Consider the following 13,385-nt stretch of genomic DNA (forward strand, 5'->3'; position numbering starts at 1 on the left):
AGAAAATAATCATTATTTTAATGCTCACTTCCAGAGTATTACAGAAACTGCTCTAGCAAAACTAAGGAAGTTAACACCAAGTAAACCATAATACTAACTTCTAGTAAACTTTATTGTATAAAGAACAAAAAATACCCATTAACTTATAATGATTTTTCTCACCCACAAGAACATGGGTGGCAACCACTGACTTTCTTATAAAAATGTTATCTTTAAGACTCTAATAAGACAATATCTTGTCTTCTGAAGATTTAGTAGGGAAAGGTTCTCCTGAAAAAATTTTTCCCTAGGGAACTCATAGTCTATTGGCTCAACTGACCCTAAAAAATCCACAGAGATCAACTTTCTGCCAATCGGGAGAAGATCTGTTTTCTTTGATCTGTCGTCATGTGTTCACAAGCTTCTAAAACATTTGCCAAAATTAAGGTCTGCTGAATGGTTTTTGCCTTCACCCATATTCTCCCATTCATTCCAAATACTATCTCCAGTGGGTAGAGTTTCCCCAATTCCTGTAGGATTTCACAGTTCGGAGTTAGCAGCCTGGTGAAAAAAAGGAAAGAAATGAAATTTTAATAAAGAAGGGTGTGACCTGACTTTCCTTTAGGACGCTCCTTTTCTAGGTAGTTCTCCATAGTAATTAAAAGCCCCACCACCATGCCAAGAACCAGGCACATGTGCTGTGCCTTTTCTTCTAGAAGCATTATACTTATCAGTGTGTCAGAGGTCACAGCAGTGGGCTATCCTCTACAAAAGAAAAAATCACCCTCTTTCACCAACGTTAACAAAAATGTATGAAGTTCTTCCCCTACATTGCCAGAGCACCTTAATTCTGATTCTTTAAAACTAGCTTTTTTATTATCTACAGTGTTAAAAGAATACCTTAAACTTACTTTCCTAACCATGTAAGTAAATCCCTGGTATTAAATTCACTACTTGGAGAGAAGCATACTCTTGTCAAACCATAAGAGTGCTGCTTGGTTAATAACATGCTTCTCTAAGGACCTGACCTAATTCTCCAAATCTGCAGAATAAGTAGCAAAGAGTTATGCAAGGTAGCTCTGAACTTTAGAATCTAGAACTAAAACCCTTTTAATAGGGCACAGTTTTGGGAACTATTAAATCTACCAGGACAGACCTGCAGTAGCCTTCTGTGAATGTTTGCATAAGTTTGAGGGTCACATCAGCCTAGCTGCACTGGCTAGCATTATTAGAGAAAATTGGTGATTTTGTACAACTGTAAATTACATCTGTATTCAAGTGACTTGGGGGGGGGGGAGGCTAGTTTTTACATTTGGGCTGAGTATATCAGCTATAAGCAGACCTGGGAGAAAAACCCAGACTCCGTATCAACAGAAACTACACCACCAGCTACATCTAAATTCAAGGTATTCACACTGAGAAGTTGGGACTAAATACATAAGTTTACAACCATGCTTAAATGTATACTGATTTCTTTAACTCTGGAGGTGATTCACATACTGTTACAAAGAATCCAAATCCCAAAGAGTAGTCCGCTTTCTGAGAAAGTATAATTATAAAAGGCAAGCCAGAAGGCATCAGGACTTACTTTCTAATTAAGCCCAAAGTCACTTTAAAAAGCAGACCATCCTGTCCAATCACACCCATTCCATTGGCTCGTCCACAGCTGTCAATACAAACCATCTCTGGTTCCATATCTTTATTAGCAACCACAAATTGTCCATAAACGAGATCTCCAACCTGCAATGAAAATTACAAAACAGTTCATTTTCTATGAGCAAACCATTTTATAGGTGCTATACTACTCATTCTTTCCCTTGGGCAGCAATGCCAACTCCCTACAGTTTTGTGGCCAGCAGACTGACTACACCCCAGGATTCTCAGTCACCATGGAGCTGGGACTTTTTAAATAAAAAGAGGGCAATATTAACATGTTAATATTCCCCCTTTACCCACCGGGAACTCCCTAAACTGGGAGCTATCTCAAAGCCAGAAAATAAATACCCTCCAGGATTATACTGCCCAATAGGGTAGCCATTTACCCACATGTAGTTGCAGTAGTCCCTCTCTATATCACGGTTCACTTCCTGTGGCCTCACTGTATTGTGGGCTTTAAAAATATATTTAATTATTTATCGTGGATTTTTTGCTATATCATGGATTTTGCGGTACTGTATATGTATGTTGTTAAAGTTACGTAGGTTTAAGAGTAGAATATGTTTAAGAACATAAGTAGTGTTTATAAAAGTGTGGAAAAGGTTAATAAGGGACTGGGAACAGTTTATAAGTGTGTGAGAAGGGTTTATAAAGCCTTAAAATATAAATACAAAATAAATGTAAGGTTCCTACTTCACGGATTTTCACCTATCACGGGGGTGAGGGTGGGTCTAGAACGTAATACCCGCGATAAGTGAGGGAATACTATATTTAAACTCACTTTTAAATTAATTAAAATTTATTTCCTCACTTGCATTAACCACATTTCAAGTGTTCAACCGGCATTTGTGGCTAGGGGCTACCACGCTAATCACCGCGGATGGAAAACATTAGCATACCACAGAAAGTTCTATTATGTAGAACTTTCGCTGCTCTAAGAGAATTATGGAAGATTGATGGATAGAAGAAACTCCTAGCATGCATACATACTATTCAAAGCAAAATGGAAAAATGGTAATTCACTGACACTTCTCCACTCAAGATTTACTTTAAAACTTCATGGAGTTGAACTTCAAAATGATGAAACTAGGCAGGGGCCTGGGTCAGGGGCGGGATTGAAGATGTGTCCTTTGCTTTTGGACACAGTGACAGAGATTGCCGGGTTCAACCGTTGGGCGGAAAGCCTTGGTCAGGGTCCGGGCCAAGAACAAGGCCTGCGAGGTTCCTAATGGTGTCCATGACTTTCAAGTGGAGCCACAGCGACCAGTTCTACAGCACCCGGTGCTGCGGCTGCTGCCATGTCCACACCAGGACGATCATCCTGGGGACCTGGCACATGGTGGTAAACCTGTTGATGGCAATTTTGCTGACTGTAGAGGGAACTCATCCAAACTCAATGCCATCTGTCCACATTCAGTATGAAGTCACTGGCAATTACTATTCGTCTGAGAGAATGGCAGAAAATCCCTGTGTTCTTTTTGCGGTCTCTGTTCTTATGTTTATAATCAGTTCAATGCTGGTGTATGGAGCAATTTCTTATCAAGTGGGTTGGCTTATTCCATTCTTTGTTACCAGCTTTTTGACTTTGTCCTCAGTTGCCTGGTAGCTATCAGTTCTCTTATTTGCCAAGAATCAAAGAATATCTGGATCAATTACCTGACTTTCCCTATAAAGATAACCTCCTGGCTTTGGACTCCACCTGCCTCATGTCCATTGTTCTGTTGTTCCTCGTCTCGTTCATCATTTTTAAGGCTTATCTTATCAACTATGTTTGGAACTGCTCGTCGTCGGCAGCCGTTCGTCTCGAGAGACGATGGTGTAGCTTCTTAAGAGTCTATCTGCACCGCCGAGAATGGCTGTGCAGTCCGACTCGGGAGTGACACGGTATCTGTCTCCTCCCGTGTCGAATCGACATCTTGCGATGACGCTGGAGTGTCCTCTCCCATGAAGCTGAAGCTACAGAGCCTGGGCAGGGTAATACGGAGGGTCTGCTGTTGCCCATGCAGCAGACCCCCCCTCTCTTCGCAGCTGAAGGGTCCAAGGGAAAGACGGAGTCGATACAGCTTGGGTTCAGGTGCGCCGCAGGAGTTGCCGGTGTTGACTACAACATCAAACCGCCTTAGGGACTCCGGCTCCGGATTTTCTGTCGGGGTTTACTCCCTTAGCCTTTCCCCTGAAGAGGTATGCCGCAAGGCAGCGGAGGTTTTTTGGTGTCAGAGTTTTCCTTCTCTGATGTACCCTGACTGGAAGATCGAACCAGCGACACTTAGCTCGCAGGCCGACGCTCCATCCACTGAGCTAAACCAGCCAGGGCAATTTGGAACTGCTATAAATACATCAACAACAGAAACACACCCGAGATTGCTGTGTACCCTGCCTTTGAAGCACCTCCACAGTATCTTCTGCCAACCTATGAAATGGCAGTGAAGATGCCTGAAAAAGAACCACCACCTCCTTACATACCAGCCTGAAGATATTCTACCCTATTCCAGCCTTTTGTCTTGTTTATTTTACAGAATGCTGCAATACAGGGATCTTCAAACTTTTTTGATATAAACTACATTTTCCTTTGTTTAAGCTTTATTTTCAAACACAAGCTTTTTGGACATTATTAAGTCAGGTTTTTTTTGTTAAGTCTGTTACATTTTAGTAGGTTTCAAGACAATCTAGCTACAGCAAGAGCAAAGTACCACTGTTTGCCTTTAACTGGGGGGTGGGAAGGGGTGTTCTCTACACATTTTCTTTTTTAACTTTGCACTTTCTTTATATAATAGTTTGCATTTTGGTTATTCGCTGCCCTGAATACATTCAGGAGGAATGAATAAAATATTCAGGGTGAGTGAGCTGGGTGTAGGATCTGAAGTTTTCACCTATGAAAACAGGAAGAATATGTAACATTTTAACTTGACTGTGGAAGAGGACGGTTGCATGTTTCTAATTTGTATGTGTTTTCATCTTTGTGATAAGATGCTTTAAAAAATCTCTTAAAAGGAAAAAAAATGATAAAACTAAAGAAATTGAGAGTAAACTTGTTAAGTCCCTTTTAAATTGGTTACTATAAGAACTAGAAAGAAACAAAACATTCTCTGCCTTTCAGAAACAGTTGGTCTTGGTGGACAATGGGGGTGTCCATATAAACAACAAACTTTATTCACAGCCAAATCTAGTTAATTGTTAGAGCAGTTATAAAAAATAAAAAAGTGATGGGAGATTAGAGATGGTTTTACAGAGGTGGTGGTATTTGGCCTGGGTCTTAAAAGATGAGTATGTGTTCCTCAGGCTGAAAAGGGGTAAGAGGAACAGCATGAGCAAACCATAAGGGCAAGAAATTGTGAGTTCAGTAGTGCTATTAAATAGTTAGGTGTGCTTCAAGCATAGCTATGTGGAGATGTAATTATGGATGAGGGAAGAATAGGGGTATAATGCCAAGGAAAGCTGTAGACTTTGAAGAAAGGAGAGTGTGTGAGGCTGTCAGCTCTCTAAAGACTGGATGGAGGCTTAAAAGTGTACAGACAGGGATGTTAATGATAAGGTAACTGACCAACTCCAGTCAAGAGGTTCCTAAGGCCTGAAATTGCAAAAGGGAGATGCAGGAGTAGACTTAGAGACAGAATCAAATAAGATCAATAAAATTAAGTAACAAAAGACACATGAAAGGTGAGTGAGAATGGGCAAAGAAGGCACTAAATTTCTGGCTTGGGTGCACAGGAAGAGTGTGGCTATGCTACCTGAAAAGCCCAAACAGAAAACTTGAGGAAACAAGACTACTTTTCTGTCAGCTCCAAAGAGGGATTTTTGGGAAACAGTGATGTGACTGAAGTCATGAGATGCCGGTTCCAGGACCTACAGTCAATACGGATGGATGGCTGATAAAGCAATTTGTACCATTTATCCCTCCTTCCTCCCTAAGCCAATGGCTCAGATCCTTGTCCAGTGAATATGGACATAACAGATAACATTGGAGAGAGCAGATATAAACTTTCAACTCAGTAGAGATGAAACAACCCACAACATAGCAAATGTAACATTAAGTACATGACTCTGGTCCCAGAGCTGAAGCAACAAAATGAACTCTTGCAGCCTGGAGTGATCATATAGATGCTCAGAGATCATCCTATAAAACTGGGAAAATAGGTCATGCTTTGGAGACAATTCAGGGAAGCTTAGGAATTTTGGATGCTTTCTTCTTTGAAACCAGTTTCCCATCATTACCTGCACATTTGGTCTGTTTCTTTTAGTTGCACCTTCAAATGCCAAGTAAGACAAAGAAGCTGGCTCACTCCCTCCAACATCGACTTTGAATATATCACCAGATTTAGCTGTCACTATGCCAATCACATGGTCTCCTTTCACTGGGACATACTACAAAGAAATAATGAAAGAACAACCATAAATGACAATCATTTCCAAAGTATCTTGTGAGATAGCTTCAGCAAGTCCTTAATGGTTATTACATTACATTTGTCATTGGAGATATTTAGGGAATATTCTGAAATCCAAGTTTATAATTTAATACAAATCTTACAACAAACCTGATCATACTCCACTTTCAGTAAAATAAAAATTATAAAACTCTCAGGTTTACAGTTTCTAATAGTCTGTCCACTTGAGCTGGTATTCCATACCTCTTCAGCAGCCTTATCACGACCCTAGCTTCTGCTTGCGGGAAGTGCTGTTGCACAGGGGTCCTCGCAAATACGGAAGACCCTTTCATTAAGAGAATTTTCCCTGTATGAAAGTTCTTACTTATTCTTAGAGAACGTTAGCTCCCTGTGACATCCACTCATCGAGCCTCTAAAGAAAAGCCTGGTTATCCCCGATCTTCCGCATTTTGAAGACAATGGCCACGTTCCACACTCCTTTATCTCCTGGTCGCCCTCGTCTAGCCACGTTCCAGTCCCTCGCAAGGAGACGCAGAAGTAAGCACAGACATGGTGGCTCTAGGCTAGACGTAAGATAGGGCTCCAGAGCCCCCCACCCCCCGTCTCCCGTCTCTTCGAAGAAGAACACCTAGAGCTGGGCTGCGATACCACTTCTCACGGCCGTACCACCCTTCCAGAGTCCCATCTCACCCGTTTCTGCTGCGAGTCCACCCAGTAAACTCCGCCACCACCGCCACTGGGCTCCTTGTGACGGAGGCGGCCGCACTTGGTGACCAGCAGACGGTCACCACACCGTCGCAGGCCCGGACCGCACACGACGCGCACCCGGGAGCGCACGCCGGCATTCAGGCGCAGTGGTCGCTCCCCGGTACCTCCCAGGCCGTCAGCATCCTCCTGCTCAGGCAGCAGCAGCTCCTCACCCGGGAACACCACCTGACCTAGCACAGTGCGCGCTGCCCGCGCCCTGCCACCCGCAAGGGACTCGGCCGCGGCAGCCACCGCCTCAGTCATCCCCGGAGCCACGACGTTTCCGGCTTCCGCTTCTGGTACCGCATCCAATCGCCAGCCCGCCCAAGGCTTTCCGTTTTCGGCGGTAGCTGTCTGTTTGACTTGAGCCTACGTCATTGAAGCCTGATCCCCGTGGGCAGGCGGATCCCGCAAAGTGGCTGTGATTTTGTCTCTAGCCAGCTGCCTACCCTGCAGTCGGTCGGCAGGTGGGTACGAGAAGCACTCACCCTTCGTCTAGCCCAGAGCCTCTACTTCCGGTGTCTGGGGTCGCACCGTCGGATACACGCGCTCGCACAAATGGTTCCGTGAGAACAATGGGGACTGAACTGAGGCGCTCCAGAAATTTTCGGTCAGATTTTAAGAACTGATCTTGGTCAATTATATGAGAACACCAAGTGTTACAGTTGCTCTAACAGCCTGATCAGAGTGTCAGCCTTGAAATGACAGACTATGAAATGGAGGGAGGAAGGTAGGGGCCAGGAGAAGTACTATTTGAGTGAATCTTTAACATTTTTTTTTTTTTTTTTTTAGTTCACTGGTTTCTAAAAATTACAAATTAACTACATGCTGATTTATATACATAAATTAATAGCAAAAGAGTCCATCGAAGGAATGTTAATATCTTTATTCAAGTAAAGGATTTAATTATAAATGATCAGAATTATCACTGTACAAATGAGCATCTACTTGCTACAGATGTTTTTAATCACAAAGAATTCTGGCTAGGAAGAACTAAAGAGAGCTTTAAAGATTATAGAAAGAGCAGCTATAAAGACCAGGCATTATCCCAGTACTGAGATAGAGCACCCAAGGAGAGCCTCTTCCCCTTAGAAGAACTGACTGAGACCTTGTTAGAGAGGACATGGCCATGGCTCATTAAATGGCAAGAAGTGCCTGGGAAAGAATCAGTGCCAGTAGAACTTGCTAGAAATTGACCCTCCAGAACTTGCTGGCACTTTGAAGGTGCTGATGAAAGCTATTCCTGGAGAGGTGTCACCTGAAAGTATGTTGTAAAACTGCTGGATAGGGTGCTAGGGAAAACTGGTGGCTGAAGCTGCCCTGATGCAAGAGTTTACCAGAGAGCATGGTGGAGCCAGGAAGCAAAACCCATTCTTCCTGCAATGCTTCCACACAGCCTTCTACCTGTAAAGCTTATCTTCATGATACATAGCAAAGGAAAACTATGTTAAAGGCCCAGATCCATTTTCTCAGAGCAGGCAGTGAAAGATGAGTTTAGAACTGAATAGCCATACATTGATAACTAGCCCAAGGTCTTGTGAGGTTGTAAGATCAACAAACTCATTGCTAACGGCAATGAAGCAGAGTCTTCTCAGGGCCACATGGATTCACAGATGAATTCTACCAAACATTTAAAGAATTAATGCCCGTTCTTCATAAATTCTTTCAAAAAGTAGAAGAGGGAACACATTCCAACTCATTCTGTGAGGCCAGTATTAATCTGTATCAAACCAAAGCTAACACAGGAAAAGAAAACTACAGATCAATATCCCTTATGAAGGATAATGGAGCATTGGTGGACAAGCACCCCTTTCTTGTAAGGTCGTGACATGGAAGTTAAAACCACCACTTCCATTTATATCCCATTGATGAGAACTTTGTCACATCATCATATCTAGCTGCAAGGGATGCTGTATGGCTATGTATGTGGCTAAAATTAATGGACTTTATTATTAAAGTAAGTGGGGTAAACAGGTGCTAGGAGACAATCTGTCACAATGACTCCAATGGTCTGATACCAGACTGCCTTCCCAGCCTCATTTCCCTCAGCCCCTTTTTATGTTCAGTCTCTTTGAGTCAAAGTGGGCTATATTTTACTCTCAACAGCCGGGTTTCATGACATCTCTCCTCTAGCTTTGCTCACACTTTACTGTGCCCTGGGATGCTTTTTCTCCTCTCCATGCTTTGTGAATCTGAACTTTCCTTCATAGTCCATCTGACCTGCCTTCACTTATGATGAGTCTTCCTCCTGAACTCCCACAGGCTTCTTCATCTGTCCTTTTCCAGTGGCATACAGGGTGCTGTCTGCCTTATCTTTTAGTTTCTACAGCTTCTCTATCCTAGTGGGAAGAGACAGATCCCATATTCAGATCTGAGTTCTGCCATAAAAGAGTGTTCATAAACTTCAACAAAGTAGTTAAATGTCCCAAAGTCTTGGAATTACTAGGAAGATGGTATTTATGCCCACTCTGCAGAGCTGCCATGAGGATTAAATGACATTATATGTGTAAAGCTCCCAGAATGGTGCCAGGGACCAAAATGGATTCCCTCCTTCTCTGCTTCTGTCTATCCCCAAATAGTAGGTCTCCTGAGGTTAGGACATCTCTCCTCTTCTTTTTCCTCCTCTTTAAAAATTGGTTGCCCAGTACCTAATGGGCCTCAGAAAGTATTTGTTGAATTTATTGATTCATTCAACATTTTTTAAGTAACCCCTATATGTCAACTACTCCTCTGGAGATATAGTGGTGAACATGTCAGAAAAATGCCTAGACTTTCAAACATACTCTAGAGAGGAGAAAACAATGAACAGCTAAACAAAAGAAAATAACAAGTTGACTGTAAAAAAGTGTTAAGTATCATGAAGAAAATAAAATAGGGTATTTGGTAGCAAGGGACTGGCAATGAACGTGTAAGTGAATGCATAGGTGCATACGTGGGTGCACAACTGTTGCTAAAATATGGCTGAGCCTGTCTAGGTTCTTCTGGGCTCATGGACAAGTCTCCTTGACTCTTCCTCCCCAGGCCAGCTCAGCAAAGCTGAAAAGGAACTAATCATGGTGACTAGCCTGGCCCAACGGGTGCTCATCCAGTGTGGTTGTCCACATTGCTAGGACAGGGTGTACCGAAAAAACCCAATGCTCTCTGACCAGGTTAATGCCCACCTCCCTGTGCAAGTCTCAGGGCCTCTTCAGACCTGAGAAAAGGGAAAAGCCTCTGCCACTGTCAGGTACAGGGAATACACACCTCCAGCTCATGGGAACACATGCTTCCAGCTCATCCCATTGCTTGAGTTACCTTCCAGGCCCCATAACTGTGCCCACCTGCTTTGTGCGAGCCCCAGCTTTGTGCCAGACCTGGTGCTAGATACTTGGCATATGTTCTCTTGAATGCACACAATTCCCCTTCTAAGTTGTGCCTTATTATAACCATTTTATCCTTCAGGTTCAGAGCTATAACTTAACATGGGGCATACAACTAGAATGTAGAATGTGACACAGTTCATTTTCAAAGCTTGCACACTTTCTGCCACAGTATACTGTGCATTTTCAGTGTGAATTTAGTCTATCCACTAATTGTTCCTAATGGGCTCAAACAAGTTTTGTAGGTTTTCTTTTATTTCTTGCCACTGGCCCCAAGCCTGGGCCTGTCTGCCTCCCACTCGGAATTGCCTCCACCTACTCTTTCCCACTAAGACTAGTTGTAAAATGGGTCTCTATCCCCCAACCAACACTTACCTTCGCCTTGCCTCATCTGAAGTCAGTTCCCTTGGGTGTCAGAGGTCACGCTAATTCTTCCCAGAGAAATGGACTGAGGGTAATGACACAGTGAACATGGGGTTGTCACCAAGCTTACAATGACCTACTGATCCCTACAGAGAAATTCCTGATCCTCTGGGCCATAGAACAGAAACATCTGGTCTCCACATTAATTCTTGAGGTTGAGGGTCATCAGTCTTCATACCCCCAAACTTCCCTCCTGACCCCACATGAGTGGAGACCTTGCAAGCTGTTCCCTGGGGGCCTCTATTGCTAGCCTGAAGATAACTCAGGACAGGTACATCATCCTGTTTGCTCTGCTGAACCTTCTGCCTAATCACCAGACTTTTGTTTATCCAGGATTAGTTTCCCAGGCATTGCCTCTCTAGCGACCGTAGGGTGTATTGTCACACCATGGTTTCCTGAACTATTCTTTTTTTTTTTTTTTTGGTATTTAGTGGTTTCCAGTATTTTCATTCAGCAAGGGTAATGATTATTAGTATAGTCTTTGGAATCCAACACACTTGGATTCAGATCCCAGCTCTGCCAGTCTCTAGCTGTGTGACGTTGGGAAAGATACATCATCTCTCTGAGCTTCGGTTTCTTTGCCAATAAAATGGGGATGGTAATAAAAACACTACTTCCTAGAGAAGTAAAGGGATAATTTATCTGAACTTCACTTTTCTAATAATAAAAGAGTTGGGATTGGGGTCCTTATGTACTGAGAGTCTCTAAGTCTTGGTGCCATAGGTAAAGTTTAGAGGGAAAAGAAGTGCTTGTATTTAGAGTAAAGAAGACTTTCTGGTAGCAATGGTGCTGAGCCAGAGATCCAGGTTTGCATTCCATTGGACTTAATCAAGATATCCACCTGGAAAGTTTATTTTGCCCTGCCTTTGCCCTTTTACTTTAAATTTGGATTCTTTTCATTAATGCCCATTTCATTAGGCCTTATGTTTTATTGGCTGTATTGTGATGAACAGAAATTCTGTTCTGACTGTATGCTTCCTTGCAGGTCTGTGTAGACTGAAGAAAATCTGACCACCCTGCTTGGGAAAAGACAGTGCCGGAGTTTGCATTTGCTATTTCGCAAGCTGATGACATAATGTATGACCATTTCAAAGATCTCAAGGTGCATGCCTTCAACCAAGAAGATGCCTGGGATATAGCTGCCATTTCAGTTTTTTATGCCATGTCCAGCTGCCTTGTTCATTTTGTCAGTCTTGTTCCTAAGGAAGAATTCTATTTGATGGACAGAACCAATGATGTCAAAGACATCAGGAGTGAATTTGCTGCCTGCCCCCCAAATATAAAAGCCACTGTTTACATTTCGGGCATGTTTTATCAGACGACATCAGTTGAGAAGTTCTACTTTTTTTAATACTTTATTTATTTATTTACTTGCTTATTTATTTTTTTACTTACTTGTTTATTTGTTTATTTAGGTGGAGGGGAGGGGGAGAAAAAGAGGGAGAGAAACATCAATATGTGGTTGCCTGGCTCACAACCACAGGCATGTGCCCTGACTGGGAATCAAACTGGCGACCCTTTGGTTCTCAGACCAGCACTGAATCCACTGAGCCACACCAGTCTGGGCAGGAAGCATTTTTTAAAAAACATCTAGTCATTGGATAGGGAAGAATTAGTATATTGCTTCTTGCCTGCTTAATGAGATACATCTTAAGTGTTGGGGGTATCCAGGGACAGTGATACCTGAGCCTAGGGGAAACCTTTGCCAATTGTTTACTGTTGTTGTGATCTAAAAAGAGCATTAGGAGCCAAGGAATTCTGAGAATTCTTTAGGCATTTCTGATGAACTGATATCTCTGAATTTCAGGAACTTAGGTTGAAATGAATTTTGCTTTCAAAAATAGTGTTAAATAGAAGTTGATCTTTGTAGACTGTGATTTGAGGTCAATTCCTTGTTAAAATGGTTGTATTTAAAGAACCTCAAAGGCAGTGGGTAAATAGGTATAGGTGCAATTAAAGTAGTTCTGTCTTTAGTGCTTTCTCGGTAAACCTCCAATGTATGTTTTTTGTTTGTTTGTTTGTTTACTGATGGGTTATAAAAGCATGGTCATTTATTTGAGGTTTTAGTAAAAATTATTTGTAATAAGTAAGCATTCACATTTTAAGCAGAATCATAAGAAAAAAACCCTGGCATTGCTGAATGACTTGTTCTGTGTTGTTACAATCACCACTGCCTTAAGTTTGTGGCTACCTTAACTTTTCAAGACTCGTTATCAATATCTAACTGCTAGAAGTACATGTAAGTCCACAAAATGTTTTTGTTTCCATTTGGCTTCTCTAGATTATCTAAATTGTCAGTGAAGAGTTCTTATTCGGTTTGGGAGCTATTTTGTCTTAATTTTGAATTGCTTAAACTGTGAAATCTGATTGTCTTGAGCAAGCACAAACTCTCACAGAGCTTGGGTTTTTCTGTTGGAAGTGTAACTTAAATACCTTGGAATATATAACCTTTAAAATTGAATTTTCTTTTACTTATTTAAAAAGTTAACATTGGTGATGTGCCATGGTCAAAGCTTTGTAGACCATAAAATTTTAGCCATTGGCCATACTTGGGGGTCAAACAGAGGACCTCTATTAAGTATTTGTTGCAGCCAGAAGTTGTGGGTCTTAAGGGACATTATTAATCATAAGACAGACCTCTACTCCTTCTGCTCTGTGGGGGCAACATGGGGAATATCTCCAGAAGAATGCCTGCCTTGATCTTCTCTGAACTCAGAACACTTGCTTCTTAAGCCCCTTTTTTCATCAGCTCATGGACAGGAGAGCTGAATAACTACTAACTTTATGGTGGGAACACCTGATGAATGTTCAGCCCTCTCTAAAATTCATTCCTATCCTA

At 42.2% G+C, this 13,385-nt stretch overlaps 1 protein-coding gene and 1 pseudogene across 1 annotated transcript; one reads left to right on the forward strand and one right to left on the reverse strand.

The window, feature by feature from the left end:
- Positions 1–94: 94 nt before the first annotated feature.
- On the reverse strand, positions 95–7,290 carry EXOSC3 (exosome component 3). The gene is made up of 4 exons (XM_090274441.1): positions 6,708–7,290; positions 5,848–5,997; positions 1,568–1,719; positions 95–540 (listed from the first exon to the last, which is right to left on the reverse strand). Exons 1-4 carry the CDS (start codon positions 7,026–7,028, stop codon positions 339–341), a joined length of 825 nt encoding a protein of 274 aa, XP_090130567.1. The 5' UTR covers positions 7,029–7,290; the 3' UTR covers positions 95–338.
- Positions 2,849–4,128, forward strand: LOC150013411 (lysosomal-associated transmembrane protein 4A-like; annotated as a pseudogene).
- Positions 7,291–13,385: the final 6,095 nt, after the last annotated feature.

Source organism: Furipterus horrens, unplaced genomic scaffold (assembly GCF_987537825.1).
Source record: "Furipterus horrens unplaced genomic scaffold, mFurHor1.1.pri manual_scaffold_4, whole genome shotgun sequence".
Taxonomy (NCBI): Eukaryota; Metazoa; Chordata; class Mammalia; order Chiroptera; family Furipteridae; genus Furipterus; species Furipterus horrens.

Coding starts and splice junctions, on each gene's coding strand:
- EXOSC3 (XM_090274441.1), bottom strand. CDS start 7,028: ATGACTGAGGCGGTGGCTGCCGCGGCCGAGTCCCTTGCGGGTGGCAGG. Junction 1,720..5,847: donor GAAACAGACCAAATGTGCAG/GTAATGATGGGA, acceptor TTTTCATTGCAG/GTTGGAGATCTCGTTTATGG. Junction 541..1,567: donor ACTTTGGGCTTAATTAGAAA/GTAAGTCCTGAT, acceptor TTTTTTCACCAG/GCTGCTAACTCCGAACTGTG.